At 31.1% G+C, this 27,866-nt stretch overlaps 1 protein-coding gene across 14 annotated transcripts in view; it reads left to right on the top strand.

Moving 5' to 3' along the window:
* ZNF280D (zinc finger protein 280D) overlaps positions 1–27,866 on the top strand; it is a 90,615-nt gene that overhangs the window by 6,640 nt on the left and 56,109 nt on the right. For 4 of the 14 annotated variants that reach the window (XR_004232381.1, XR_004232382.1, XM_031955258.1 and 1 more), the window contains exons 1-7: positions 11,191–13,499; positions 13,690–13,787; positions 14,092–14,308; positions 15,553–15,717; positions 20,174–20,239; positions 20,339–20,472; positions 22,528–22,645. Coding sequence is in view for 12 of the 14 variants with exons in the window: in XM_031955258.1 (XP_031811118.1) it covers positions 14,281–14,308; positions 15,553–15,717; positions 20,174–20,239; positions 20,339–20,472; positions 22,528–22,645 (511 nt within the window). In the remaining 2 variants the exon portion in view is untranslated. Of the gene's footprint in view, positions 1–11,189; positions 13,500–13,689; positions 13,788–14,091; positions 14,309–15,552; positions 15,718–20,173; positions 20,240–20,338; positions 20,473–22,527; positions 22,646–27,866 lie in introns of those variants that run through there. The other 10 variants (XM_031955265.1, XM_031955267.1, XM_031955259.1 and 7 more) reach the window with 9 other exon arrangements.

Genomic DNA, 27,866 nt, shown 5'->3' with positions numbered 1-27,866 from the left:
AGCCACCTAGACCAATTGTCTCACCAGCTTCTCTGTGAAAAGGTCTCACCAAATATTCATAAATTGAAGGTGCCCTTCACAATATGTCCTACATCTCTGCAACTCCAAATCATTTCAGTATTATTCTCCTTTATCCTCCTTTACTCCAGTCTAAAATAGAGATTGTTTTTCTTTTTGCAAATGCCAATCCCTTTCTTGTGCTCTTGATTCTCTTCCTCCAGTCTCCTCCAGGATCTTGCTCTTTACTATTATCTCTTTTCTCTTCCTATTTTAAAAATAATTTAGTTGCTATTTTTTATATCACCATTTCCAAATGTATTCTAAGTCACTTCTCTCCTAGGAAATTCCCTTCCTGTACAGTTAAAAAGAAAGAAAAAGGGTGGTGATACTGTTCATTACAATGCATCATTTCAATCTGGAAAGATATGCTGTGTTTCATATCCATACTGATGGGGAGAAAGGTTTTCTTCATAATTTTCAGTCTGTTCTTATGCATGATTTTCTTCCTTATTGTTCACAAATACTTTCATATCTTCAGCTATCTGTCAACTACTCAATTGTGAACCTGTTTTCTGTAAGGTTACCCGTGATTAGCAAGTTTTATGGCTTTTTCTTGCACTGTATATTTCCTGACCTCTACAGCATTTGACAGTATTGTTAATTGTCTCATTCTTGACTTTCTACTTTCAGGATATATTCTTTTAATACTTTTTGTCCATTTGTCATTACTTGACTATGATACTTTTGTTTCATAATTCTTGCTTTCCTATATGAATCCATTTTGTAGCTGTTACAGGGAGGTGGATATTTCCTTAAATAGGGAATAACTGCCATTTAGAGCTTTTCAGACATGGTGTTATATCTTGGTGATATGATAGAAGTCTAGTTCTATGTTTTTTGTAAACGTCAATGTGTGCATGTGTACTCCCAGTATAACAAATTCCTTGAGGATGGAGTATTAAATTTTTTTTCTTGGTATCCCCAGCACCTAGCACATTGCCTAGCCTGTAATAGACACAAAAATGTTTGATTGATGATCACCTGTCAAGGATGTTTTGAGAGGATGCTTGAAGTACAGGTTTGAATTACTAATCTCTAAGCTTCTAAAAGTCTTAACATCATTGCTTCTTTGTGTTTGGTGATGCTTCTAACCTTGAAGTGCATAATTGAAATAAATACTTCCTTAATAAAAACCCGACTGCAACAAAGTAAGGAAATTAGTGAGATTACTCACTTTGGATAGTTCAGATTTATACTTTTATTTTATTGTATTAATATTATTGGAATTGAATTGATTTCTTTTGTAAGTGCTAAGAGGGAGATTGAACAGTATTAAATGGGTAGGCCATCTATTGCATTAATGCTCACAACATGTAAAGAGACCTGCAATAAAGCCTTAATTTAGCGGATTGGTTGGATCCTCTCTTGATGGTTTGTGGAAGTACATTGAGAATTGATCAAAATAAGAATTTGACTATATTCTTCACTGTATCCGTGGAAGGAATAAACCTTCAAAGAATTATCTGACTGAAGTACCCTTCCTAGCTTCCTGGTTGTAAGAACTGGTCAGATGCATCTGAGTGACCTTGCTATATAATTATAATATATGAAGCTACTGGTCAGAGTTTATTTAGGAATCTTAAGAGGCCCTGGATGATCCTTTCTGAATAGAAAATGCCAACTTAAAAAGTTACCATCAATACCAATAGCTAGATATGTTGGGTGTTTAAATAAGCAGCTCTTCATCAATGAGATCTCTTAAAAATATTTTTATTGATTTTTTTTTTTTTACATCATTGTAATTTCTTCAGTATACTACCCACCTTCAGTGTTCTGCGGAAGTAAAAGCTAACTTCAAGTTTTTAATCGCTGATCCTGAGATTTTCTCAAATATCATTTAATTGCCATATAACAAAAAGATTAATTTTCATTAAATTTTAATTTTTTTGTTAAAAATTTTAGAGGGGTAATTTTTTTTTTATTATATCTTTTTATTTACAAGTTATATTCATGGGTAATTTTACAGCATTGACAATTGCCAAACCTTTTGTTCCAATTTTTCCCCTCCTTCCCCGCCCCCTCCCCCAGATGGCAGGTTGACCAATACATGTTAAATATGTTAAAGTATAAATTAAATACAATATAAGTATACATGTTCAAACAGTTATTTTGCTGTACAAAAAGAATCGGACTTGGAAATAGTGAACAATTAGCCTGTGAAGGAAATAAAAAATGCAGGCGGACAAAAATAGAGGGATTAGGAATTCTATGTAGTGGTTCATAATCATCTCCCAGAGTTCTTTTGCTGGGTATAGCTGGTTTGATTCATTACTGCTCTATTGGAAGTGATTTGGTTCATCTCATTACTGAAGATGGCCACATCTATCAGAATTGATCCTCATATAGTATTGTTGTTGAAGTATATAATGATCTCCTGGTCCTGCTCATTTCACTCGGCATCAGTTCATGTAAGTCTCTCCAGGCCTTTCTGAAATCATTAGAGAGGTAATTTTAAAGAGTAATCTTCACACCTTTTTTATGAAATAAAATCATAAAATCTTGGTTGTAAGTCACTTAAACACATTTTCCATAAAGTATAATATCTCCTGTTTTTGTTTTTGTTTTTTTTAATAAAGAAAAGCATGGCATTTGGTCTTGTCTCATCTCTTCCTCTTTCCCCTTCCACTCCTTTTCCCTTTTGCTGCTTCAGCTCTCTTTTGTTCTCTACTTTTAGAATCTTGATAGGACTGAATGAATCACCACATAGTCGGGTATTATAACCAGTGTTTATTTGGGTGGATGGGAGGAAAATTGTTAATATTCTTCTACTAAATTATCTAGCGTTTTTAACTTTGTATTGTGGATCTCTTTGACTGTTTGGCGAATCTTTTAGATGCTTTCTCAGAATTTTATTTTTTGATTTTAAAATTTTTAATTCTTGTTTATTCACTTTTGTATTCTTTTTTCCTCCTGAAATTCTGGGAAAGGGACATTCCAAGTCAGAAAATTTTTTTAAAGCCAGTCTGATCTTGTCTTTGAAGGATCTACCAGGAATGTTTTCAGTTTGAGTCTAGATGAGAAATCCCTTGGGGAAAAAAGGGATGCTTCTTTTGCCTCAGGTGAATTTGTGGAATTAATAAATTGGAAGGAGTTTCAAACTTCTTAGGTTATTTCAAATCCACTGCACACCCAAAGTATCAATGTATTTGACAACTTTGAATATTTGAAGACTTTCAAACAAATCAGCAAACATAGATTTCTAGAGTAACTAATGTAAGATGTTAACATTAATTTGTTTTTTGAGTTCTTTCCCAGGATATTTTTAAATATAAAATACATAGGTCTTCAAAGGAAACCAATTATATTGAAAATAGTTTTTCAGTTTAAAAAAAGTTAAATATGTCAAGAACCTATTTTTTGAAATAGCAAATTTTTAAAAACTACTTTTTGAGAATTTTGTAATACCCCTGTGGAATATGTCATTAACAATCAGAATTGGATTACATTTGAGGAAGAGAAAGATAAATGTTATTTCCATCTTTTCCTGCTTTATTGTAGTACATTCAGCAGAGCTGATGACTTTCATTTTATTTTTGCTGCCTCTACTTTCTCATTCACTGGTTTTACCTAGGTGTGAGTATGCCACCTGTTGACAAAGTAATTGAACTACAGGTATTTGAAAAAAAAATACTATATATACTATAAGGATTACACAATGCTTTTCACATAAGGTACTTTGAGGGTAGTAGTGACAGTATCGTTATTCATATTTTACAAGTGAGGAAACGCTGGCTCAAATGTTAAAAGTACATCATTAATTCTTGCTGTGGGGAAATTTAAAGAGAGGAAAAAGGAAGTAACAATTCAGGCTTCTCTAAACAATTTTTAAGAAGCCAGACATGTGTCATTTTAGAAAATGCTGGATCAAAATCTATTAATTAAAAGGCAGTCTATTATTACTACTAGTACATTAGCTTTCTAAAATGAATGCTTGAAAGTTCTTTTTTTTAAATAATAGTTTTTTATTTTCAAAATATATGCAAAGATAGTTTTCAGCATTCTCCCTTGCAAAGACTTGTTCCAAATTTTTCTCCCTTTTCCCCACTCCCTCACCTAGACAGCAAGTAATTCAATATATGTTGAATATTTGCAATTCTTCTATGCATATTTCCACATTTGTCATGATGCTGCACAAAGCAAAAATCAGATCAAAAAGAAAAAAATGAGAAAGTAAACAAAAACCAAACAACAACAAAAAAAGATGAAAATACTATGTTGTGATCCATACTCAGTTTCCACAGTGCTCTCTCTGGTTGCAGATGGTTGTCTCCATCAAAAGAATCACCTCATTGTTGAAAAGAGCCATGTTCATCAGAATTGATCATTGCATAATTTTCTTGTTGCTGTATAGAAGGTTCTCTTGGTTCTATTCACTTCACTTAGCATTAGTTCATGTAAGTCTCTCCAAAGCCTCTCTGAAATCATCCTTTTGATCATTTCTTATGAATAATAATATTCCATGACAATCACATACCATAACTTATTCAGCCATTCCCCAACTGATAGGCATCTTGCCACTACAAAAGGGCTGCTACAAATATTTTTGAACACATAGGTCCTTTCCTTTTTTTAAATGATCTCTTTGGGATGCAAGCACAACAGAAATACTGCTGGATCAAAGTCTATGCACAAGTTTTATAGTCCTTTGAGCATAGTTCCAAGTTGTTCTCCAGGATGGTTGGGTCATTTTACAACTCCACCAACAATGCATTAGTGTCCCAGTTTTAATGTATCCTCTTCAACATTTTGTTATCTTTTTCCTGTTATCTTAACCAATCTGAGAGGTGTGAGTTGTTTTAATTTGCATTTCTCTAATCAATAGTGATTCAGAGCATTTTTTTCATATGACTATAGGTGACTTTAATTTCCATCTGAAAATTGTTCATATCCTTTTACCATTTGTCATATGACTTGTATTTTTATAAATTGGACTCAATTTTTTTATATATTAGAAATGAAGCCTTTATCTGAAATATTTGCTATAAAAATTTTCTGAGCTTTTTGCTTTCTTTCTAATCTTGACTGCATTGGCTTTGTTTGTTCTAGTGTTTTATTTGTGTTTTTAACCAGAAAGTTCTTATTGCTATGAGTGCCCTCATACTCACTTTGAATTCATCTACTTCATATTGATCATCTCCAAATGAGTGACTACAGAAAGGGAAGGGAAAAAGTAAAAATAAACAGGTACCCACATGACTCAGGAATCTAGAAGAGATTTATTAAAAGGTATTCTGAAGGCAGCTGGGTGGCACTATGAATAGAGCTCCAACCCTGAAGTCAGGAAGACCTGAATTCAAATCTGGCCTCAAGACACTTAACGCTTCCTAGCTGTGACCTTGGGCAAGTCACTTAACCCCAATTGCCTGGGATGGGGGAGAAGATATTCTGAATAACTCAAGACTCCATAAGGATTGAATATAGTAGGAGATCAGAGTCCTTCAATTGAGGTAGTGTTGTGACACTGCTAAGATGGTTTCCCAGCTTTCCCCTTTTGTACAGGAATTTGAAATGTATCAGTAATACACATTTCCTTTTGGAGAGTTTTAGGGTGGTGAATAAAGGTAAACAAAATATTGTTACTCTACTTCTAGATTTTTGGGTACTGTAATTTGTTGAATAGGTAAGAATCATAGCATTTCAATGTTCTTCAGTGAAGAGGTCTGCTAACAAGGGGAATATGTGCCAGGTGCTATGGGACTATTTGGGCCCAGGTGGACACTTATGTATGGAATTTTAATTGGGGAGACCTCAGCTGGTTTCTTAAGGGTGAAAGTAATAGGGAATGAAAAGTAATTAAAACTACATAGGTATGCAAGATAGTAGCCAATTAATATGAGCACATGTCTTCCCAGGGAGTTCTGTCAATAAATTGTCTTGCCATTACCAGGAGCATCATCTTGGGTTGTTCTCTCAAGTGAGGATCAAAGGCTCTCATGGTAGAGATGCTTATAGGTTTATCCTTTACATGTAAATTGTGTATGTGAATGCTAACTCAGATTCTCTGAGGGAAGAATTAGCTTGCAGTGCACAATGATTTTAACATGGAGAGGGGGAAGGCTTCAGTTATCAATTTAGCTGTGTGTAAATGTATGTGATTGTTTTTTTCTTTTTTCTTTCTTTCTTTTTTTTTTTTTTTTTTTTTTTTTTTTTTTTTTTTTTTTTTTTTTTTTTTTTTTTTTTTTTTTTTTTTTTTTTTTTTTTTTTTTTTTTTTTTTTTTTTTTTTTTGCAAGCAATATCACTTCCTTTGTATTCCCCAGATGAAAGATTGTACTTTCAGTTACAAATTCTAAGAAGCAACATATTCTTGGGTATATCATAAGAAGGGTCATAGAAACCTTAAATAATAATACTATTAAATGAATTGTATTAATCATAGTTTTAAAAGCACCTTAATAATGGATATAGTGAGAAAAGTTTATAATTGCTCAGTTTTTCCTTTCTAAAAAAAAAAAAAGCCCAAAACAGCACTTTAAATACATGATCTGTGACATATTGTTAGTAGTCATTTGTGGTTGACTTAATGTTGAACCTTTGCTTAGGAACACAATCCCTAATTATAATGTTCCTTTTGAAACTATGACTTAATTTATGGTATAGTTTGAATACTTTGTGAGGACAAGCCTGGACTACCTATGATGAACCAAGAGAAAATTTATAATTGACATTTACAAAAAAAGGATATAGTAAATTGTTAAGAACAGTCCTAACTACATATGATACTATGTGGGAATTAGTAAATCAGGTGAGTTTTTTTGTTTTTTCTTTTTAAGTGTGAGTTGTTATTAACTTTAAATTTTTTATTGATATCTTTTGTTTCATTTCTCAAAATATCCTCCTAGTTCCTACCCTAAGCCAACCCTAATAACAAAGGGAAGGGGGAAGTGAGGAATAGGAGCAATTCAGAAAAACTAATCACCATCAGCCAAGTCTGACAGTATATTGCTTAACTCTGTCATGAAAGGAAATGTTTTTTCATATCATTTTTGGGATCAAACTTGGTCTTTATAACAACATTATTAATTTGTGTTTTTATTTATTATTATTCCCTCATACATTGTTATAGTCATATATATTATTTTCCTATTTCTTTTTACTTTGCTTTGCATCAGTTTTATTCTTTTTATATTACTTACATTTCCTTATCTCTTTTTACTTTTAGAAGAAGCAAGCTAAAGTGAATAAAATGATGGGCCTTTAGTCTGAAATATCTGAATTAACTGTTGTCTGCCTCAGTTATAAAACTTTGATAATAACAACACAGGATTTTTATGAATAAAGTCCTTATTATTAGCACAGTACTTGTAAATAGTAGATAATACATTTTGTTTTCCCTTCTTTCCTCTTTTCTTTCCCATCCTCTCCTAAAGAATTCTCTCTTAAAATAAAGAGTAAATGGGGGATGGGATGGAAACTAATGAACTTTTTTTTTTTTTTTAAGTCTAATGTTATATGTAACATTCTACTGTGTAGATTCAAGTTTTGATGATATATTGGTGTGGTTGTTTTGGACTGTTTCCATTTCTATTGTCTTTTGTCATATATGTTATTTTCCTGGTTCAGCTTCATTTTAAATCAGTTCATGTAAATTCTGCAGTACTTCTAAATTATGTGCTTTTTAAAAAATATATAATTCTACCTTTTAAAAAAATGTAGCATTATTTAGTAAGGATAGCCTTTTTAACTATACCTTATATACATTATCAGGGCTTGAAAAGCCTAGTGTTTATCTAGTTGCTGGTGATAATTTGCTTTGGTTTGGATTATGGGATTTTATTAAAATCAAATTGTCTTAAATCTCATAGATTTTTTTTTTTTTCTGCCTCTGCTGTATCTGGGGTTATGAACTAATTTTAAATTATACTTACAGGGACTTCAATTTACTTTTTTATTTGCTTCAATTTATTTTTCTTTTTCTTAAATCTTTACTTATTTTATTCTGAATTTAAGAAATAAAACAAACATTTCCATAACAGAAAGATGGTTATATTTGAAACTGCAAATTTATGATATTGACTTTTTTCCTTTCTTCGTTTCCTCTCTCTCCACCAACTGCTCTTTTCGCAGATAACAATCATTAGAAAAAGATATGTATATCTATGTAAGGCTATTTTATACATATTTGTATTTAAGTTTTTTTTCCCTGCATGCAGATAGTATTTTTTTCATGACTTAGTTCACTCGAGGTTGTTTTTAAAACTATTGCTATTCTTATAAATATATAAAATTTTCTCTTGACTCTGCTCATTTCAATCTTCATTATTTTGTGTAAATCTATCCATGTTTATCTGAGATTATTTAGCTCATCATTTCTTATAGCACAATAGTATTTTTTCACTGTCATATACCATAATTTGTTCTGCTATTCCTCAGTTGATGGGCATACCCACAATTTCCAGTTCTTTGCCATCACAAAAGAGAACCACTATAAATATTTTAGAACATATAGGTTCTTTTCCTTTTTCTCTAATCATGTGGGAAAATAAACATAATAGTAATATTGCTAAGTCCAAAGGCATAGGCAATTCAATAACTCTTTGGGCATAATTCCAAGTTGTTTTCCAAAATGGTTTGGGTCAATTCACAGTTCCAATAACATTGAATTTTTCCACATCTCCAACAATTTTCATTCTTCCTTCCAATCATTTTAGCCAATCTGATAGGAATAAAGTGATATTTCAAGGTTGTTGTTGATTCACATTTCTCTAATAAATAATGGTTTAGAGCATTTTTTTTTCACTTTATACCTTACTCTGCTTATTGTCTCTTGTTTATTCATTAACTGTTCTGTCCATAAATATGATAGATAATATGTTACATGTTCTTCACAGAAAACTCTTTATGTCTTGGTTATATATGCACTTGAATTTAAAGCACTGTGAGAAGTTGGGTCCTTTCCACTCTTCCTACCTCCCCACATTACTATTGTTATAAGAAAGAAAAATTAGTTTGATTGATGGCAGTGTTTTACTTGAGACTTTTTTTTTAAACTTAAGACCTTTTCATATTCAGAGTTTGGTATTTTCTTTTGCCATTCACTTGTTTATTTTGTTCCCTACACTTATTAAAACATTATCTTTTTAGGATATTAAAAATTGGGGAAATAGGCAGGGTAGCAGTTTGATCAGACATGGCCTATCCCTCTTATCTATCAAGCCTGGAGCCCATTTAATGAACTACTTAAGTATTTTTAACTCTTAATATTAGGAGAAAAAAGAAATGTTTTATGTATAGCAAATTGTGGCTTTTCTTTTCCATGTTGGAAATTGTAGGAGACTGTAAGTTAACTCAAATATTAATTGCTATGCATTGAAGTTTTTGAATTGTTTATTTGAATCTTTGAGTTTAGCAGTACAAAATTTGACAATGCTATTGAATTATCACGTAATTTACTTGGGTTATATTTTTTTATGTGATTTTGTTTTATTATCTTTTTGCTGAGGCAATTGGGGTTAAGTGACTTGCCCAGGGTCACACAGCTGGGAAGTGTTAAGTATCTGAGACCAGATTTGAATTCAGGTCTTCCTGACTTCAGGACTGGTGCTCTATCCACTATGCCACCTACCTGCCCCACTAGCCTTTAAGATTATTCTTTCCACAGCATTTTGCCATAAAGAATCTGAAAACATGACAAGTTAAATTGAAATGTCTTAGCAGATAAAATTTGTGATCTGCTTATCACTAGAAATAATATAATTAAAATCTTATGATACATCAAAATAATAGTTCTAACGAATTTTGAATTCCTCACCATGAGATTTATTTTTCCCTCACATTACTTAGAGGTACATTTACAGAGGTGTTTAGGTAGATGTATAGTTGACTAAGATCTTATCTTGTCAATTTTAAATCTATCTGCAGCGTCATTAAAAATCCTTTGGCCTTTTCTAATTTCTTATCTCTCTTTACTACAACATTTGATACTGGATACCCTCTTTTCTTGTGTATTCTCTCCTTTGGATTTTTGTGATATTGTTTTTTGGGTTATTATCATAACTTGTCTGTCTCCACTTCATTTTTTTTTTTTTGGGTGCTGATAGATTTAGGACTGGAAGGGACTTGAGAGTCCTTTCCCCCCTCTCCTTTTTTCCCCCTCAGTTGAGGAAAATGGGGCTTAGGGAATGACTTGTTCAAGGTAATGATAGGTCTCATTCTTTTAATTTTTGAACCTCTACATGTACTATGATAACCTTCCTCAATCATCATTTTGGTACTCCTTAACTAAAGGTGTAGGCTGGATCTTTTTCTCTTTCCTCTTCATACTTTTCATAGCAATCTTTATCAGCTTCCATGGCTTTAGTTATCTTCTTACTGTAGAAAACTCAGATTTCTCTATTCACTTTTAGTCTTTTAGTCTTTTTCTTGACCTCCAGTCTTTTATTACTTATTATTTATCAGATCTTTAGAATTGAATGTTCAGAAGACATTCTAAATTCATGTCCTATGTAGGGCTTACCTATCTTTCTTTAAAAATCTCTGTTTCAAAATCCCCCACTTTTCTCCAATGTTTTATCTGCTATAGTTGCCCAGGATTAACTCTTGTTGAATACCTCCTTGATATATCTCACATCTGTCTCCTCTCCAGTCACGTATCTCCTATCTTTGTTCAGCCTCTCATTACCTTATATCTAGGTTTTTGCAGTATCATTTTGATTATTCTCCCTCCTAAAGCTCAATTCTGACCACCACTGAACAGTTCCTTGTTGCCATTTTTAAACCCCTTTACAGACTGGCTCCAACATTTCTAAGTTTATTAAACATTTTATTTTATATATTCCATAGTCTAGCCAAATTGACTTGCTTTGTTTATCTTCACATTACATCTCCCATCTCTGGGCCATTTCATAGATTATGTGTCTTCCTCATCTCCTTCTTCACTTCATTCTTTTGAAAACCCTAGCTACCCAGAAAACCCAGCTCTCATAAGTTCTTACATACTGCATGAAATCTTTCCTTATTCTTCTGTCTCCTTGCTCTCTTGATTTGTTTTATATGTATTTAGTATTAACTTAATATTAACTTATTAATTTAGTATTGTTTCCCATGAAAGAAAAATGTGAGTTCTTTATTAGCTATGGTTTTATTTTTGTCCTAGTAAAAAAAAAAGAGGATTATATTTTTAATTTTTATTGTACAATAGCTTTTTTCTTAAAAGTATATATTAAATTTGATGTGGGATTACCAGTACTGTTTAGCTTGTCTTTGTCTCCTTCTGAAATTCCTTCTCTCTAATGTATATTTTAAAATAATTGATGACTCTTGTCTTTTTTTCACTATCATTCCTCTTTTGCCCAAAATAAATGGCCTCATCCCTTGTAACAAAAAATAGAAGCATTCAAGACAAATCTATTTGTTATATCTGAAAATGATGCCATATTCAGCCCTCTAGAGCTCTCTGCTAAATGGTGGAAATCATGATTCACCAGTCTTCTACAGTCATGATTGGTCTTTGCATTGATCACTTTTTTCACAGATATTTTCCTTTATAATATAATTAGCCATTAAAATAGTTTTCTTGGCATATTCACTTTATTCTTTTAAATCTTTGGATTTTCCTGAATCTGCCTCTTAAATTTCTTATAAAGTAGTAATATTGTATCATATACCATAGTTTGTTCAATCGTGCCCTAATTGATGAGCACCCAGTTTGTTTTCATTTCTTCTCTAGAATAAAAAAGGACTGCTGCAAAATTTTTGTTCCCAAGAATCTTCTCTCTCAAAGGAGTACAAAGAACCTATACAGGGCCATCTCAAAGACTGGAATGATAAGTACAGACATGCCAAGAATTTGGTGGGATAGTAAATATTTATGTTTGGGGGAGGGGGGAGAGAGAGAGAGAGGTCTGGCATTGGGATTTCGTTAATGTGGGCATCTATCTCTCTGTATAAATGTTCCCTCCACCACCTGTAAACTCTCCTTTATTTCAGAGAATTGCCTGGGGCACTGAGAGCTTAAGTGACCTAAACATGACTGAACATTAAAGCCTGCATATTTTAAAACTTGAATTCAGGTGTTCTTGACCTCAAGTTCAAACTTATATCCATTGTGATATTTTGAATTAATATTAGTAAATTTATTTCCCAAATTGTCTTATATATTTACTTTTACTATAAATATCAGCAGGTTTTTTTATGGAACTAGATGAATAATGATGTATAAGGAAAAACAATTGGGTCACATTATCTTTGTTTCCTCATAAGAATAGCTAAAAAAGTATATCTCACAGAAATAGGGAATTTTTAAATCTAGAAGAGCTTAAAGGACATTTAGTCTTAATTCCTTTACTATATAAATGAAGCTCTTGAAGACCAAAGATTAAATAACTTGCCAAGGCCCCACAATTAGTTTTAATGACTGAATTGGAACTATACTCTGTTAGAATAGTCTGTTGTATGTCCCAGATAATCTCTGCGTCAAGGGCATTTATTTCGAAGGTGGTTGGATTGCTCATGCTTTGAAAAACTACTGAGGAAAATGAGGAAAAACTACTAATTCAGATTTCCACTATAGATTTTATATTTGGCTAAAAATATAAAAATCACCAAAGTTCATTTATAAAAACTTAAAAGCAGAGCCACTACATTACCCAGACAAATTTCTATCAAAATTGTGAGGTGACTTTTGGTAGGAGGACATAGAAGGGGAGGGTACCTATTTTGCAAAATAAAATACAATTAGAGCTTTTGTGCTAGAAGAGTAAGAGATTTCTCCTCATTTCATTTTATTTCTTGTCTAATACTCTGATCAGTCGTCATATGAAAAGAAACAAGAGAGTCTAGAAGTAGAGGGATGCTTTATAACACCTCCCTGCATTTTCTAATACTGTAATAAAAACCACCCATATTCTGACCAAATAACTTTAAAATGACTTTAAATATGAATTCTCAACCACATAACCAAAGGATACCTAAAAAGTTTCTTAGAGATAACATAAATTAACTTACCTCAAGGAAAGTTCAAATTCAAACATAAGTCTTGCCTCAGAATCAAAGATTCTGTGTTATATTTGTGTGACTATGCTCAAATATACATGAATAAAGTGGGTTGTTTTTTTTGTTTTTTGTTTTTTGTTTTAACATTTTCTGCTTGAATTTGTAGAGGCACTTAAATAATGTTCAGGGATTCCTTCAGCATCATAGCTTTTGTTTAATTAAATTTACAAGTACCTATATGAAGAATTAGTCTGGAAATATTAGTTCTTGGATTTTGTCATATTTGTGTTTTTCTTATCTAACTCAGGCCAGTATTAAAGAATTCTAAAACTAAATGTTATTCATTTTAATTCAAGAAAAGGAAAGCACTTTTAAGAAAAGGCTGGGAAATCAGACAGTGAATGTCCCCTCTCTGAAAATCACTTATGGAATTATTGACACTGGAGAAAAAAGGCAGATACACATTTCATTGGCAAAAAGATGGCGTTTTCTGACTTCTTTCTACAAGGTGACTAATTGGCTGTTCCCATCCTTTCCTGTGCTACTATGCTTAATTCATACATAGTGTGTAGTTCTGTGTACATAGGTAGTACCTACTTATTAAATTTTATTGAATTTTTCTTTTAAACATAGGGGAGCATTTAGAAAGTTAATTAGCTACTATCAATACAATTCTTAATTGTAATCTTGCCTTGCAGATTTGACTTCTTTATTCATTGATAGATGGGTAACAACAATGATGTTCATCTTTGAAAAGTGTCATTTCCACCCCTTTCCTCTGGTGGGAGTCAGGAGGGTAAGAGGAATGAAGAATGAAAAAGGAAATGAATTTGCCAAATAGATAAACTAGGGTGATTCTTTGTTTAGAGTTTCTTTGATTTACAGAAGGAGCTATAGGCTTTATTTAAGTTGGGAATTTTTTTACCACACTTAAATATTTCATGTATATGAGATGATTATCATCAGGAATTCATGTCACTAAATGAGATATATGCATGCACATAAAACAAATAATCTAGGTAAAACTTTTATTAACGTGAACCTTTTGGACTAGAATTTTATTTAAATTGAATCCATTTTAATGGTTTTATCTTTTACAGCTAGGAGAAAACCAAGACTTACTGACTTGTCTGTCATCGGACAGTGAGTTTCATGGAGGTGAGATTTAGACCTGAGGACTTCAGAATTTCCACTTCCATGTTTTAATTGGCATGAATCAAATGACATACAGTACATACTGATGTTTGTCATTTGGTTGACAATTTACAGAAAGTTAGCTCTGGAACTTGATGGGTGACAACCCTCTCCGCCCAAAAGGTAAGTAGTATTAAAGCTGCTTACTACTATGTTGTTGGTAATCTTTAAGGAATGGGGTTATTCATTTCTAGCTCTGGCATTGGCTAAGACTTTGATTTTACCTAATCATGTAAATAATCAAGTCTGATGCAGTATTATTGAGGATGTGTTGTATATTGAGCTGGGTTCCAGCCTGTGACAATTAGTACAAAGAAAGGGAGCATGTGGAGAAAACTTATTTATCCAAACCAATTAGCATACAACTTTTTGTAATTGAGTTTTGAGTTGAGTAGTGCAAATCATGTATGCAGTAGTGATCAGAGGGAAAGATCATTTGTTGACTGAAATAGTTGGAAAAGGCTTTTCATGGGTGATATGGAACCAGATCTGGATGGATTTTGAATAGAATTTGAGTAGGCAAAAAGAAGGGAGGAGATGTTTACAAGTGAGAAAATAGCATGAACATAAAACATAAAAATAGAATTATATAGGACATCAGTAGTCCAGCATAAATTATCACTTTAAATTACTTTTAGTCATTTGATTTTTTTTGAAGAAGAGAGAAACAATTTAAAAGAGAAAATATATGAAAGTGATTAGTGGAAGTCCTTCTAGTAGATGGAAGGAATAATGATATTTAGATAAACATTGTATTTGACCTGGATACCACCATTATTTATGTTTTGACTTTTTATTATTATTATTGTTAGCGCTTTTTATTTACAAGATATATGCATGGGTAATTTTTCAGCATTGACCGTTGCAAAACCTTCTGTTCCAACTTTTCCCCTCCTTATCCCCACCCCCTCCCCCAGATGGCAGGTAGATCAATACATGTTAAATACAATACATGTATACATAGCCATACAGTTATTTTGCTGCATAAGAAAAATTGGACTTAGAAATAAGGCAAAATTAACCTGAGAAGGAAATCAAAAATGCAAGTGGATAAAAACAGAGGGATTGGAAATGCTATGTTGTGGTTTACATTTATTTCCCAGAGCTCTTTCGCTGGGTGTAGCTGATTCTATTCATTATTGAACAAATTAACTTATTGGGTTCATTTCATTGTTGAAGAGAGCCTGTGTCTTGACTTCTGCATTAGATAAAGTTTGATTGAATTTTTAATTTAAAATGGCACTTTTAGGTCCTCTCTTTTTCATGTCTTCTTAAAATTATTGTGTTTAAACATTTAGCACTTTTTTGCATAGTCTTTTATTTTTTGAAAAGAAATAGGCTTTCAAAATCTATACCTGTTTTATTAGATAATTTTAAAATGGCTGAACTATTTATGGAGTGTGAAGAAGAAGAGCTGGAACCATGGCAGAAGAAAGTAAAAGAAGTTGAGGATGATGATGACGACGATGATGATGATGATGATGAGCCAATCTTTGTTGGGGAGATTGCAAGTTCAAAACCAGCCATTTCAAGTAAGAATTTACTTTCAATAAATTAAATTTTGCAAAGTATATGTATATAGGAAAAAATTATAGCCAATACCTACAGTCAAGAACTAGTTGATTATAAATCTGAAAATTAAGAATCTGTATTTTACTCTATGCATTAAATTAAGACATTTCCTCATCTTTTTCTAATGTTATGGAATATGGTTTATTGTCACTGTCATAATTAGAAAACATTAATATAGATTTCAAGTCTATTCAAGTTTTACAGTAGGACAGAAAAAAGAGGCTTCAGACTTCATTTTAACTTTTAAACAAGGAAATATGGAAAAGGGAAATGGGATAACATGATAGTCTTGAAGATTATATTTAATAAATAAAATATTTTAATAGACATCATTTAATAATCTTTTATCTGTATAATAGCAGAACATTCAGCAACCTAAGCCATCTACATCAGGCATTGTCAAACGAGGCAAACTATATCCATTGCCTATTTTTGGCTTCTCTTTTATAGTAGCCCGTGAGCTAAGGATAATTTTCAGGTTTTTAAATACAATAAAACTTTTTAAAAATATAAAAACTATTCTTACCTAACTACCTGTAAATCCTAGAAATTAATGAAAAACATACCTCAGCATCTGAATAGTTGTTAGACCATGCATGCACTTGACTTGATAAAACAAGTCTTCAGATCCTCACTCAAATCCTGACTATTATCATGGGCATAATTCTTAAGAACTTGATTATCTAATTTCATAGTACTCAGTAAGATCAAAAGCATTATAGAAGTTGGAGTTGGCACTATTTATGAGATTACCACTTTTGAAATGTTGTGAGCCAATGCTGATATGATATAAACACTGTAAGAAGAAAAAACAATCCTTATGGTAACCATAAAGATATGAGGTACATAGTTAAGTTAAAGTAGGGTGACAATGGATTATCTTTCCTGGCCCCAGTTAGACCTATATTTACATAAGACTAAAAGAATTCACAAAACCACTAGCTAGAAAAGAATAGAATAAAATAGCTAGCATTTACTTAGTATTTTAAGGATTGTAAAGCACTTTACAAAGATCTCATTTGGTACTCAAAACAACCCTGATTGTTAAGTGCTTTTATTATCCTCTTTTTACAGATGAGGATATTTGAGACATATAGAGGCTGAGTGACATGTGTAAAATCACACAACTAGTAAATTGATTGAGGCCTCGTTTGGATTTTTTTTTTAAATGACTTGCACCTAGCTGCCCCCCTCATTTAGACTTAAAATTTCCTGGCTTCAGATTCAGACTATTAGTCATTTCTCTTCCCTCCCAGAGAAAGGAAATAATTTTTAAAAATTGTCTACCAATAATAAAGAGGAGAAAGCCTAACAGCAGATCATCTTTTTTATCTTAGCACTAGCCTATAACTATGTTTAGAGATATTTACTGGATTTTATGATATTGGCTACCAGAAATTCTCTTGGCAATAATACCTCATTAAAATGATCTAAGGTATTGAGGAGTTGACATCCTAATCAATAGGAGTGCCCACTGATAAAATCAGGAGACATTTTGAAGTGTTGATATTTGAAATTTTAATCATGTTTATAATGATGCTTCTGATTCTTTAAGAAAAGCTTAAAACGAGTTTGATGCTCTTATTTTAAGATGGACAGGTAGTATATAGTCATTCTAGAAAGATTTCTGTCAAGTTGTTTAATTTGGAGGACTCATTTTTGTGAAAAAATTTTCAAAAATACTTGACAAATGGAATGTTATCATATTACTAGGTATTATCAACTTGATTACAAATGTTGGTAATAGAATTTTTAGAGTATCCTTACTAAAATTTATGTGAGATAGGAAAGAAAGAAGGGAATCTATGGATAAGGAGCAGAATAGTTCTCATTTTTGGTCTATGGAACTTTAATGTTCTTTGTAACTTTAAATTACTTTGGATCATGTAATTTGTTGATGAAACTTGTCACATAAGTTAGCCATGATCATTTTAAAAAATAAAACAGTGATGAAAATTGTTCATGTAATAATGCAGAAAAATTATGTACAGAATTTTTTTTTGTAAAAAGAGGAAATAAACAATTCTCTTAGCTATTTTACGTACAAGATATTTTCAAGAACTCGGAAAGAATATCGATTACTATGCTATTGCTGATACAGTGACAAAGAACAAGTTTTTCTTTTGGACATCCTGTAGTAATTTCATCTTGTTTTGATTTAAAACTGTTGAGAAAGCATTGATCAGTATTCCCATATAACACTTTAGATTTGTTGACTCAAAATAATGCTTCTTAAGATTGTGAAATGAAGTTTTAAACTTATTATTTCTTCATAATTTGTCATTTTTTTAAACTTCAGGACTTAAAGATATAAAAATAAATATTAAAATTTCTCCCATGTTCATATAAAAATCCCATTATCATACCTTGTAGTTGATAGCAATATGGACTTGAAAGATTTAATTTTACCCAAGAAGAAATTGACAAACTCCAGTATAACTGCTTTTTCTTAACTTCTTGCTTAAAATAAAAATGCTTTTTATGATTTATCTGTAAACCTTGTATGGTAAATATAGTACATCAGATTTGGAGACAGAAGTCCTAGTTCAAAGCAACCCTAGACACATAAAAGTTTTGTGACTCTGGGCAAGTCATTTAACCTCAGATACAATATCTGCAGTTATTAAAAGAGGGATAAATAGTAATAATTACGCCATAGAATAGTTGAGGAGTTTAAGTTGGTGAGCCTTATAAATGAGTTTCATTTTCTGTAATTAAGTTATATGCAATATGTACTAACATTTCTTGACTATGAGTCAATATAGTATATAATATGTGTGTTATAGATGAATTTTATAAATCCCAGTTCCTTATTCTAATTTTTAGGGTCTATAATTGAAATTTAAACCCCCCCCCCCAAAAAAAAAAAATCTCAAAATATTTTGTTCATTACCCTAGAAGTTTAAAACTGATGATGAAAACTTCTGTAAGATGATAAAACCATATACCCTAGGGATCTAATTTTTAAAACTATTATTATGGCTTTAGTGTTAAGGAAATCTTTTTTTCCATCATAAATAAATAAGTACTATTTTGAGGTATTGACCTATACAGACCTAAATTTAGCAATTGTAGATTTTCAATCTAGATCATCTATGTCATCTTCTCTGTAACTTGTTGCAATTTACTTTTCTTCTGTTTTTTTCAACTCTCTAACAGCCTTTAAAATATCTGTCCCTCTTCCTTGTTCCAACAAGGAAGCTCCTGCAGTTCAATATAGGGCAAGGTTTGAAGTTGTAGGAATGGTGATAGCAAAGGAAGAGAGAAATAAAGCTATTTCTCCCTTCTGCTGCTACTACTTCTTAGCCTTTGGTCTATCTCTTTACCTTTACCCTTTACCCAGGAGTGAGATTGACTACTGGGATGAAAGGCTTACATGATTTAAGTTTAATTTTACTTTGAAATGGGAACAAATTTTATTGCTGTTTATTGATTCCATTAATAACGCTTCTTAGAAGGTCTAAGTGAAAGGAGGGAACATTTTTCATTTCTCTTTCCCATTATTCATCATAGCATAATCCTTTACATAATATTCAAAGAAATTGACTGATATTTTCAGGGATCAGAATATAGAAAGGAAATTGTAAAACTCCGATATAATGTAAGCAACAGTTTGAAGTGGAAAGGGAAAAAAAATTTCTATATTTCAGAAAAAAATAAAGGAATTAAATATCTTCAGGATATTTTGTCTTTATATTTCCTTGTTTCTTAGATGTCCCATTTTTATCCATTATAACAGTTGGGAGTGATTTATTCTTTTTTTTTGTTAAATTTTTTCATTCATTTATTTTTTAGGTTTAAAATTTTTTAAAAATAATAGTCTTTTATTTTCAAAATACATGCAAAGATAGTTTTCAACACTGATCCCTGCAAAACCTTGTATTCCCCCTAGACAGCAAGTAACCTAATATATGTGCATATTTCCACATTTATCATGCACAAAAAATCAGAGAGTGATTTATTCTTGGTGTTCACAATTGGAGCCTTGAATGTATTTTCTCAGTACAATTTTGTCTCAGTGATTAAGTTCTAAAGTTCAGTATTATACTTAAGGTTCATTATAAGTTAAATAAATTTCTTCCCAATTGATTTGAAAATCTAGTCACTGATTAATACTCATTTTAGAAGAAAACTAGCTTACAAATAGAATGTCACTTATGAAGTTTTATAAAGTTGAGACTTAAAAAGTGTTAAGATTGGTGTAAGAAGATGTTTAAGCTAGAATTGTCAGATTTCTTATACACTGGATTGTGAAGTTAATAAATATTTAAGAATTTATTAGCCTTTTATCAGTTATCAGATACAAGATCTTCATGCTTTTGAATGTCTTTTAAAATTTGTCAGCTTAGTTCTAAGAGCACCAAACCAGGGAACTATTAAACATTGGTCATATGGTAACTGTTGTAATCTTAATAGATATTTTGAACAGAGTCAACCCCAGCTCATCATCAAGAGGAATACAGAATGGTGCCACCAATAGAGGTAATTTTTTTGTGTATATGTGTTATCATAATTTTCACACAAAACATAAGACAAGTATTTCTTTTATGAAAATGTTTAACAATTTTATAAATCATATAGGTGCTGTTAGTTCATTCAAGCCAACCAGTCAACACTACATGACTCCAACATCAAATACTGTGGCAGCTTCATCAGTTTTTCAGTCTATATCAAGATCTACAGCTAGTTCTGTTGCTCAGCCGCTGTCTAAATCTGTAAGTGTTTCTGGAAGTTGACTCATGTCAGACACCTCTTGTTTATAATCACAACTTTTTTTCAATAAATAAGTAGTACCTTCTTTATGACAGTCAGTTCACTAATCAGTGACTATCATAATTGCCAAAGCTATATTAAATTAGGCAGAGTGCATAAAATAGTAATGCTATTAAATACTTAGGTCCTAATTTTACTTAGCTATAATAGCTACAAAATATAATTAGCATAATCACAGGCAAAATATTTCATAAACAAGCTTTTGTAGTGTTTGGTTGAGCTGTTTCAATTCTTACACTATAAAGGATTTATTTACAAATACTAATTGGGCATGACATTTTAAAAGTTCATCTTAAGTTTAGTTCATAAACTTAACTCAAGTTATTGAATTTGAAAAATTTGTAGCAAGCATTATTATTATTATTATTATTATGCTAAAAAGAGATACCAGTTTTAAAATGAAGAGTAAGTTCATTAATGCTATTTGGGACTTTTTTTAAGTTTTTTTTTTTCCTTTTGGAACATATATTTCAAGTTTACTAACAGAAACTAAACATTCATTTTTAGTAATACTAAAGTTAATATTTCTTGTCTTTTTTGATGCCTTATTTTTTAAAAAGTCAATTATATTATTTTCTTGTCATTTGGTTTAAACTTAATAATTCTATAAAAAGTGGATGGTTTTTCAACTTAGTTTGAAGCTAAACAAAAATCTGCTGTTACTGATAATTCTCATAATTTTATGCAGTCCTTTAGTATTTTAAAAGTGTTTCTTACACAACAATCTTAGAATGATAGAATACAATTATTATTCCTTACTGGTGTTGAAGAAACATAAGGTATAGATAAATTAAACCAAGACAGATATCTAAAAAGTGATGAAGTTGACACTAGAACCTAGGTCTTCTTGCCCAATGTTCTGCCTACAACATTAAACTAATTTTATAACTTACTCCAAATAGCAGTTGAGAAAAAAAAATCCAAGTAATATTTAATAACATATGATCTTTTAACAAATGATTCAATTGCTTTTGTCAGAAATAAATTATCTTCTTAGTAGTAGCTGTTCTAACTGGAATAGGTTATAGGTATTATGGAGTAGATTGAGTATCCATGAAAGAATTAAATGAAATTCATGTTGATTTTGGGGAGTTTACATTAAAAAGCATTAAATTTTCTAAAAGATGTTGTGAGATTTATGGAAAGTCATCTCTGAAGCAGAATCAAAATTGTTTAAAATTAAATTATCTAAGAAATTTTGTTTAGGTGCATAGGACTATAATCAACAACAGAGGGAAGGCAGAATTGCTCACAAGAAGGAGCTATCCTATTCTGCTTTTGTTTTCTCTGTCAAGGAGAATGCCTTTTTTATACTGAAAATAATAAAATAAAATAGGCTAAGAGGGAGTTGACATAAAAAAATAAACTTTTATGAAGAGAAAAAAAATAAAATTAAATTAAATTATCTAATAACTGTTTCTTTGGTTCAGTATAAAAAGTATACCATTGCCCACATGTGGTAAATATTCCCATTTTGGCTTGATAGGCTCTACAGAGGTGTGACCCATATAGGACTATTGAAAAATTAGCATTTTAGTTTTAGCTTGAATTCACTTGTGAAAGTAAACATTGTTACCTCTTTTGTGCTTTATTTGAGCAAAATTTTCAAAGTCTAATTTTTTTTCTTAAGTGTTTATTTTTTGATACTAACTTTAAAGTAACTTTACCATCGTGCTCCTAAATGTATATGGACATTTCATATTATTTTGTATGATGCTCAATGATGCTTTTAATCTAGATAAGGTAAGGTACTTCATACTATGTAGATATTTACCTTTATTTTATAGGAATGAGTCAAATCTGAATGATAGGATCATATAATTTAGAGTTTGTTTTCATTTTCAGTTGATTTTTCTTTAAACAGTAATTGCTTAATTTACATAATGTTAAATCTGATGTCACCCACCTGATGTATATAATTATGCTTACCTTTATAGATTATAAAAACAGAATGATTTAATGGAAGTAAATATTCTCTTTTTAAAATGTTTTATCAGGGTTACATAATGAACTCATCACAAGTTGTACCTAATAATTCTTCAGGGTTACTGTTTGACTTGAGACAAAACACAGGAATACCTCAGTACCAGGGAGCAGCAGCGCGCTCTTTAACAGGTTTGTTTAAAGATTGGTTGCTTAAAATTACAGATAAATAGTTAATATGGCTATGAATAGTGATTTGACTTCCAATTTTAATGATAGTACTATCAAGATAAGTTTTCTGTTTTAATTTCTTTTTAAATTTGTGCTTACATTTCTAGGCAAACAATATTAGAGTCATAAAATTAGTACTGAAAGAGAACTTATAGGTTTCCTGTGCCTAATGCTAATTGTCTTTTCAAACAAATAAAGCAGATAAAGTCTAGAGAATGTAAACCCTCCTACGTAGCTAATTAGTGCAGGATTTGCCACTAGAATGAGAGTTTGAACATAGTAACTGTGACTATAGTATGTATTATTGACTGGACTTTAAAAAAAATCAGTATTAAAATGTTATTTCTTGTCTAAAGTAATGTATTTCTGGTAAAATTGTGCTTAATTTCAGTGACTTACACAAAAAGAGGTTTTAGTTTTTCTTCTCTGTAAAGATGGTTTTTGTGAAAGCAGTGGCTTTCAAGCTAAAAATATGTAACTTGACTGTAATTAGTAAAGGTGAATGTGAATTCTTGTCAAAGCTCACTTCCAGAAGCAATGTATAGGAATAACCTACTTTCTTTTGCTTCTTTCATTCAGAAGTGTGTGTGTGTGTGTGTGTGTGTGTGTGTGTATATATATATATATATATATAACACACTAGTTGGAATAGACAAATCAGATCTATGTGGAAGAAAATGACATTGCAGAATCACTTTTTAACCTTTTTTTTATAGCTGCTAAAATTGTTTCAGTTTATTTAGATCAAGGGCTTCAATTTTCTAAACATGACTGTGATGTAAAAAAAAGTCTCTGTATATGTAGTGGAAAAACTACTAAGAACTATTTGGATTTGTGTAAATATCAAGCCTATCATTATATCTACTTGTACAATCATCAAAAACTTAGAAATTTGTCCAGTTTTATTAATATGTAAGTAAACCTCACTGATTGATTTGCACAAGCTATAGTTTTAAACCATACTTTGGCCACATAATATACATAGATAGCTGGGTGCCATATTAACTCATTGTTTGTTATGCAATATTTTCAAGGGATTTTCATAAAATTGTCATTTGTGTATGTCTTGGGACCATGACTTCATTTGGTAATTTTAATTTACCAGTGAAAGATTTTCCATTTGAAGGTAATTGCTACAAAATATTTGTGATTCTGTCATAAAATTAAAAAAATAAAATTATAAGAAACTTGTATATAAAGACATTGAATTATTTTTGTAGTTTGGTCAAAACCCATTTAAAAATTTGTGACCATAAATTCAAATATATCATATGTAACTTATGCATAAGTCAGCCCATGTCCTTCTGCATTCACCTGCTAAAAATCTTCAATGTTTTCTTTATAAAATATTATACATTTCTTAGCCTAGCATTTAATTTTCTTTTTTCTTTATTAAGAGCTTTTTGTTTTTTCAAATACATGCAAAGATAGTTTTCAACATTCACTTTGGCAAAACCTTGTGTTTTTAATTTTTCTCCCTCCCTTTCTTCTCTTACAACCCCTCTTATAGATGGCAAGCAATCCAATATACATTCATATTTCCATATTCATCACTAGCATTTAATTTTCTAATTTTATTTCACATTCTTCACACATCTTCTAAGCAAACTGGACTACAATCATTTATTATTTCATGCACTCTTCCATTTCTAGGCATTTATTTACCTTGGATTATCTCCACACCCTACTCCTTTCTTTTCTTTCAGTCTATAATACATTTCTTCATCTCTGCCTATTAAAAGTTTTCTTTCATAATGTCCCCAGCTAAAATTGATCTCCCCCTTTTCAAATTTTCCTAGAGTATTTTGACCATATTTCACATTCGCCATCCTTAACAGAATTTTAGTCTTTTGTTATATTTCATTTCTATCCATTTCTGATATCTTGAAATACAACTACACATTCTGTTAGGATTTTTTTTTTTGACTGCTTTTTTTTCCTAGTAAATTTATTTATTTTTAATACACATTGCTTTATGAATCATGTTGGGAGAGAAAAATCAGAGCAAAAGGTAAAAACCATGGAAGAAATAAAAAAACGGAAAAAAGAAGTGAACATAACTATATGTGTTGATTTACACTCAGTCTCCTTAGTTCTTTTTTTCTGGATGCAGATGGCATTTTCTGTCCAAAGTCTATTGGGATTTCCTTGGATCACTGAACCACTGACAAGAACCAAGTCTTTCATAGTTGATCATTGCACATTTTGGCTGTGATTATGTACAAAATATTCCTGGTTCTGCTTGTTTTGCTCAGCATCAGTTCTAAATCTTTCCAGGCATTTCTATTATAAGGTTGTTCATTTTTTAAAGTAGAACAATAATATTCCATTACCTTCACGTACTACAGCTTGTTCAGCCGTTCCCCCAGTTGATGGGCATCTACTCAGTTTCTAATTCTTTGCTCCCACATAAAGAGCTGCTACAAACATTTCTGCACATATGGGTCCTTTTCCTTCCTTTACACTGCTAGGTGACAGGGTACATTTTTTTCCTTCTAATGCAGGTTCTAAAACTCAAAGTGCTTGCTAGAATGTATCAACTTCATTATTAGGATAATTTAAATTTACTTTTCTTATAACACCTCAGGAAATTGAAACAGAAACGGTATCACAAAGTTTTTCCAATTTGGTCATGGAAGATCTATTATCTTTCTTCTCTCAGTGGATCAGAACATTAGTCTGATAACTTTAAGTTTTTCTAATTTTCTCTTCTAAGGATAAGCATATATAGAAATATTTTCTACATTTTTTTTCTCCTTAACACTTGTCTGTTCTTCCAAACCATGCTATATTTGAATTGAAAGAACTTCTTTCATTGAGTTATCTCCTTGCTCAGACTTTCTTAAATGAAGATTTGCATAGGCAGAAGAGAGGTAACAGAGATGAGAAGATGAACATGAGCATTCCCCTTTAGAATAATGAGGTATTAAATTCAAAGATAAATCTGAAATAGACTTCAGACCATGTTTTTCAATTCCTGATTCTTTAGAGGAGGAAATGGAAGTCTAACTAGATAGTAATAGAGCCAGATCTAGAACCAATTCACCATACTAACAGCACCTCTTAAGGGTGACCTTTATACTCTTATAGTTACTATAGAACTTCTTTTCTAATAACTTAAAATGTTTTAAGTCCACTTTAATACTTAATGCATCTAAAAAGTGGGACACATAATTTAGTCAACAGGGATACAGTGATGATGCTGTGAGTGAAATAGATGATTAAAATCCTAAGAGCTAGAAACCATCTTGGAGGGTATTCCATTTACCCCATATTATAAATCCTTTCTCTGATACTCAGCTTCAATTTGAAGCCCTTAGGGATTGAAATTATAATTACTTCTTCATACTTTAAAAAAGATAGGTGCTGCTCTTAGAGACAGAAATAGGGATAATTGCAAGAAATGATAGCAGATAATTGAGCTCAAACACAAGACCTGAAAAATGTCTCCATCATTTGTGGGGACAGAGAAGGGAGAGAGGTATTTTGTCATAGCTTCTTTGGGGTCTTATTCTTTGTAATTTTGCAACAAGATATTTTTTTAATCAACATTGTTATAGTCATGTATATTTTCTTGGCTATAGTTGTCTTTGTATCATTTCATTTAAGTCTTTCCATGTTTTGCTATATTTGTGATTGAATATAGTACACTTTCTTATAGCACATTAATAGCCTATGACATTGATATACCACAATTTTTTTTTTACCTCAAATCAATAGACTTTCTTTCTAATTCTTTGTTCCCATAAAAAAAAAAATTTTGGTTGTAAATATTTTGATATATATGGAGACTGTTATCAATGAATCATTTCTGGAAGACGTGTTAATAATTTTATATCTTTAAAGATTTTTAAAAATTAGTCACTATTAGGCAAAAAATAGTCTCACTTATGAGAATTTAAAGAAATACTAAAGTACAGTCAAGTATATTAACTAAAGAAATGTGCATTGGGGAAATAGCATTTTCAACTACAAAAGGATTATGTTGAATAAAATAGGCATTTCACTTTGGAATGGAGGTTTCAGTTCTAAATGTCTTCACTTAGAGCTCCTGCTAAACAGATATTCTACGTATCTGAGCTTCTAAATTCTCTGACTTTTTTTTTTTTTTGCTTCAAGCCTGACTTCATTAGAGAGATTAATAACAATAAAAATTAAAGCACATTTGGCCGCTATTAGTAAACAAACTATACTTATCTTTATCTCTAAGTGTGTATGTGCAGATGAAGAAAAGCTAAAGAGGAACCAAGAACAAAAGAATAAAATGAGGAATGGGACTTGTTACTTAAAAAATGAATTAAATACATTCAAAATCTCTCTGAATTCTTTTTTATTCAGACAGAAATGATGATCATTGTAATTGACATTATAGTGCCCTGTGGTTTACAAAGAACTTCGTTGACAACAACCTTTCAGGGTAGTTATTTTTTATCTCTATTTTTGAACATAAAGATGTTCAGTATTAGAGAGTATATAACTTATCCTGGGTTATGTAGCTAGTAAATATCAAAGTTATGAATCAAACTCAGGAATTCTGACTAGGTTTCAATCACACTTCTGCAATTTTATGTAATTTTAAAATTCAATGAATTTGAAGTACTTTGCAACATGCACTTAGATTTTTTTTTTTTTTTGGTGGTTGCTGTTCATTTACATTGTTGTCATATATATTTTCTTGGCTCTGCTTACTTCATTGTATCAGTTTGCATATTGTTATGCGATTTATCATATCAGTGTGAATAAAAGAAGGGAAATTTAGTAGGATTTCAAGCATACTTTATTTTGAAGCAAGTCTTAACCCTGAATTATATTCAGATAATATGCGTTAATCATCTTGCTTGGGCTTCGTGTTCAAGGTAAACTAAGGGAGGTAGAAAAAAGGGAGTAGTTTCTGTTCATTTATTCCTTAATTTTTTTTTTCAATTAGGAACCAGCATTTTTTCCTTTTCTTTTCCCTTTTAAAAGAAAAAAAACTTTGTAACAAATATATGTAATTGATCACAGCAAATTCCCACAGTATCCATATCCAAAAGTTTTTTTTTTTCTCTCATTCTGCATCTTGAGTCCATTAAGGAGATGAGTATTAGATCATAATTAGTCCTTTTACTTCATTTTTGGTATCTCTCAATAGAGCTCTTCTTTCAAAGCTGTTTGCTTTTACATTATTTCTATATAAATTGTT

Source organism: Sarcophilus harrisii, chromosome 2, assembly GCF_902635505.1.
Source record: "Sarcophilus harrisii chromosome 2, mSarHar1.11, whole genome shotgun sequence".
NCBI classification, from domain to species: domain Eukaryota; kingdom Metazoa; phylum Chordata; class Mammalia; order Dasyuromorphia; family Dasyuridae; genus Sarcophilus; species Sarcophilus harrisii.
This window is presented reverse-complemented; position numbering and strand designations above follow the sequence as displayed.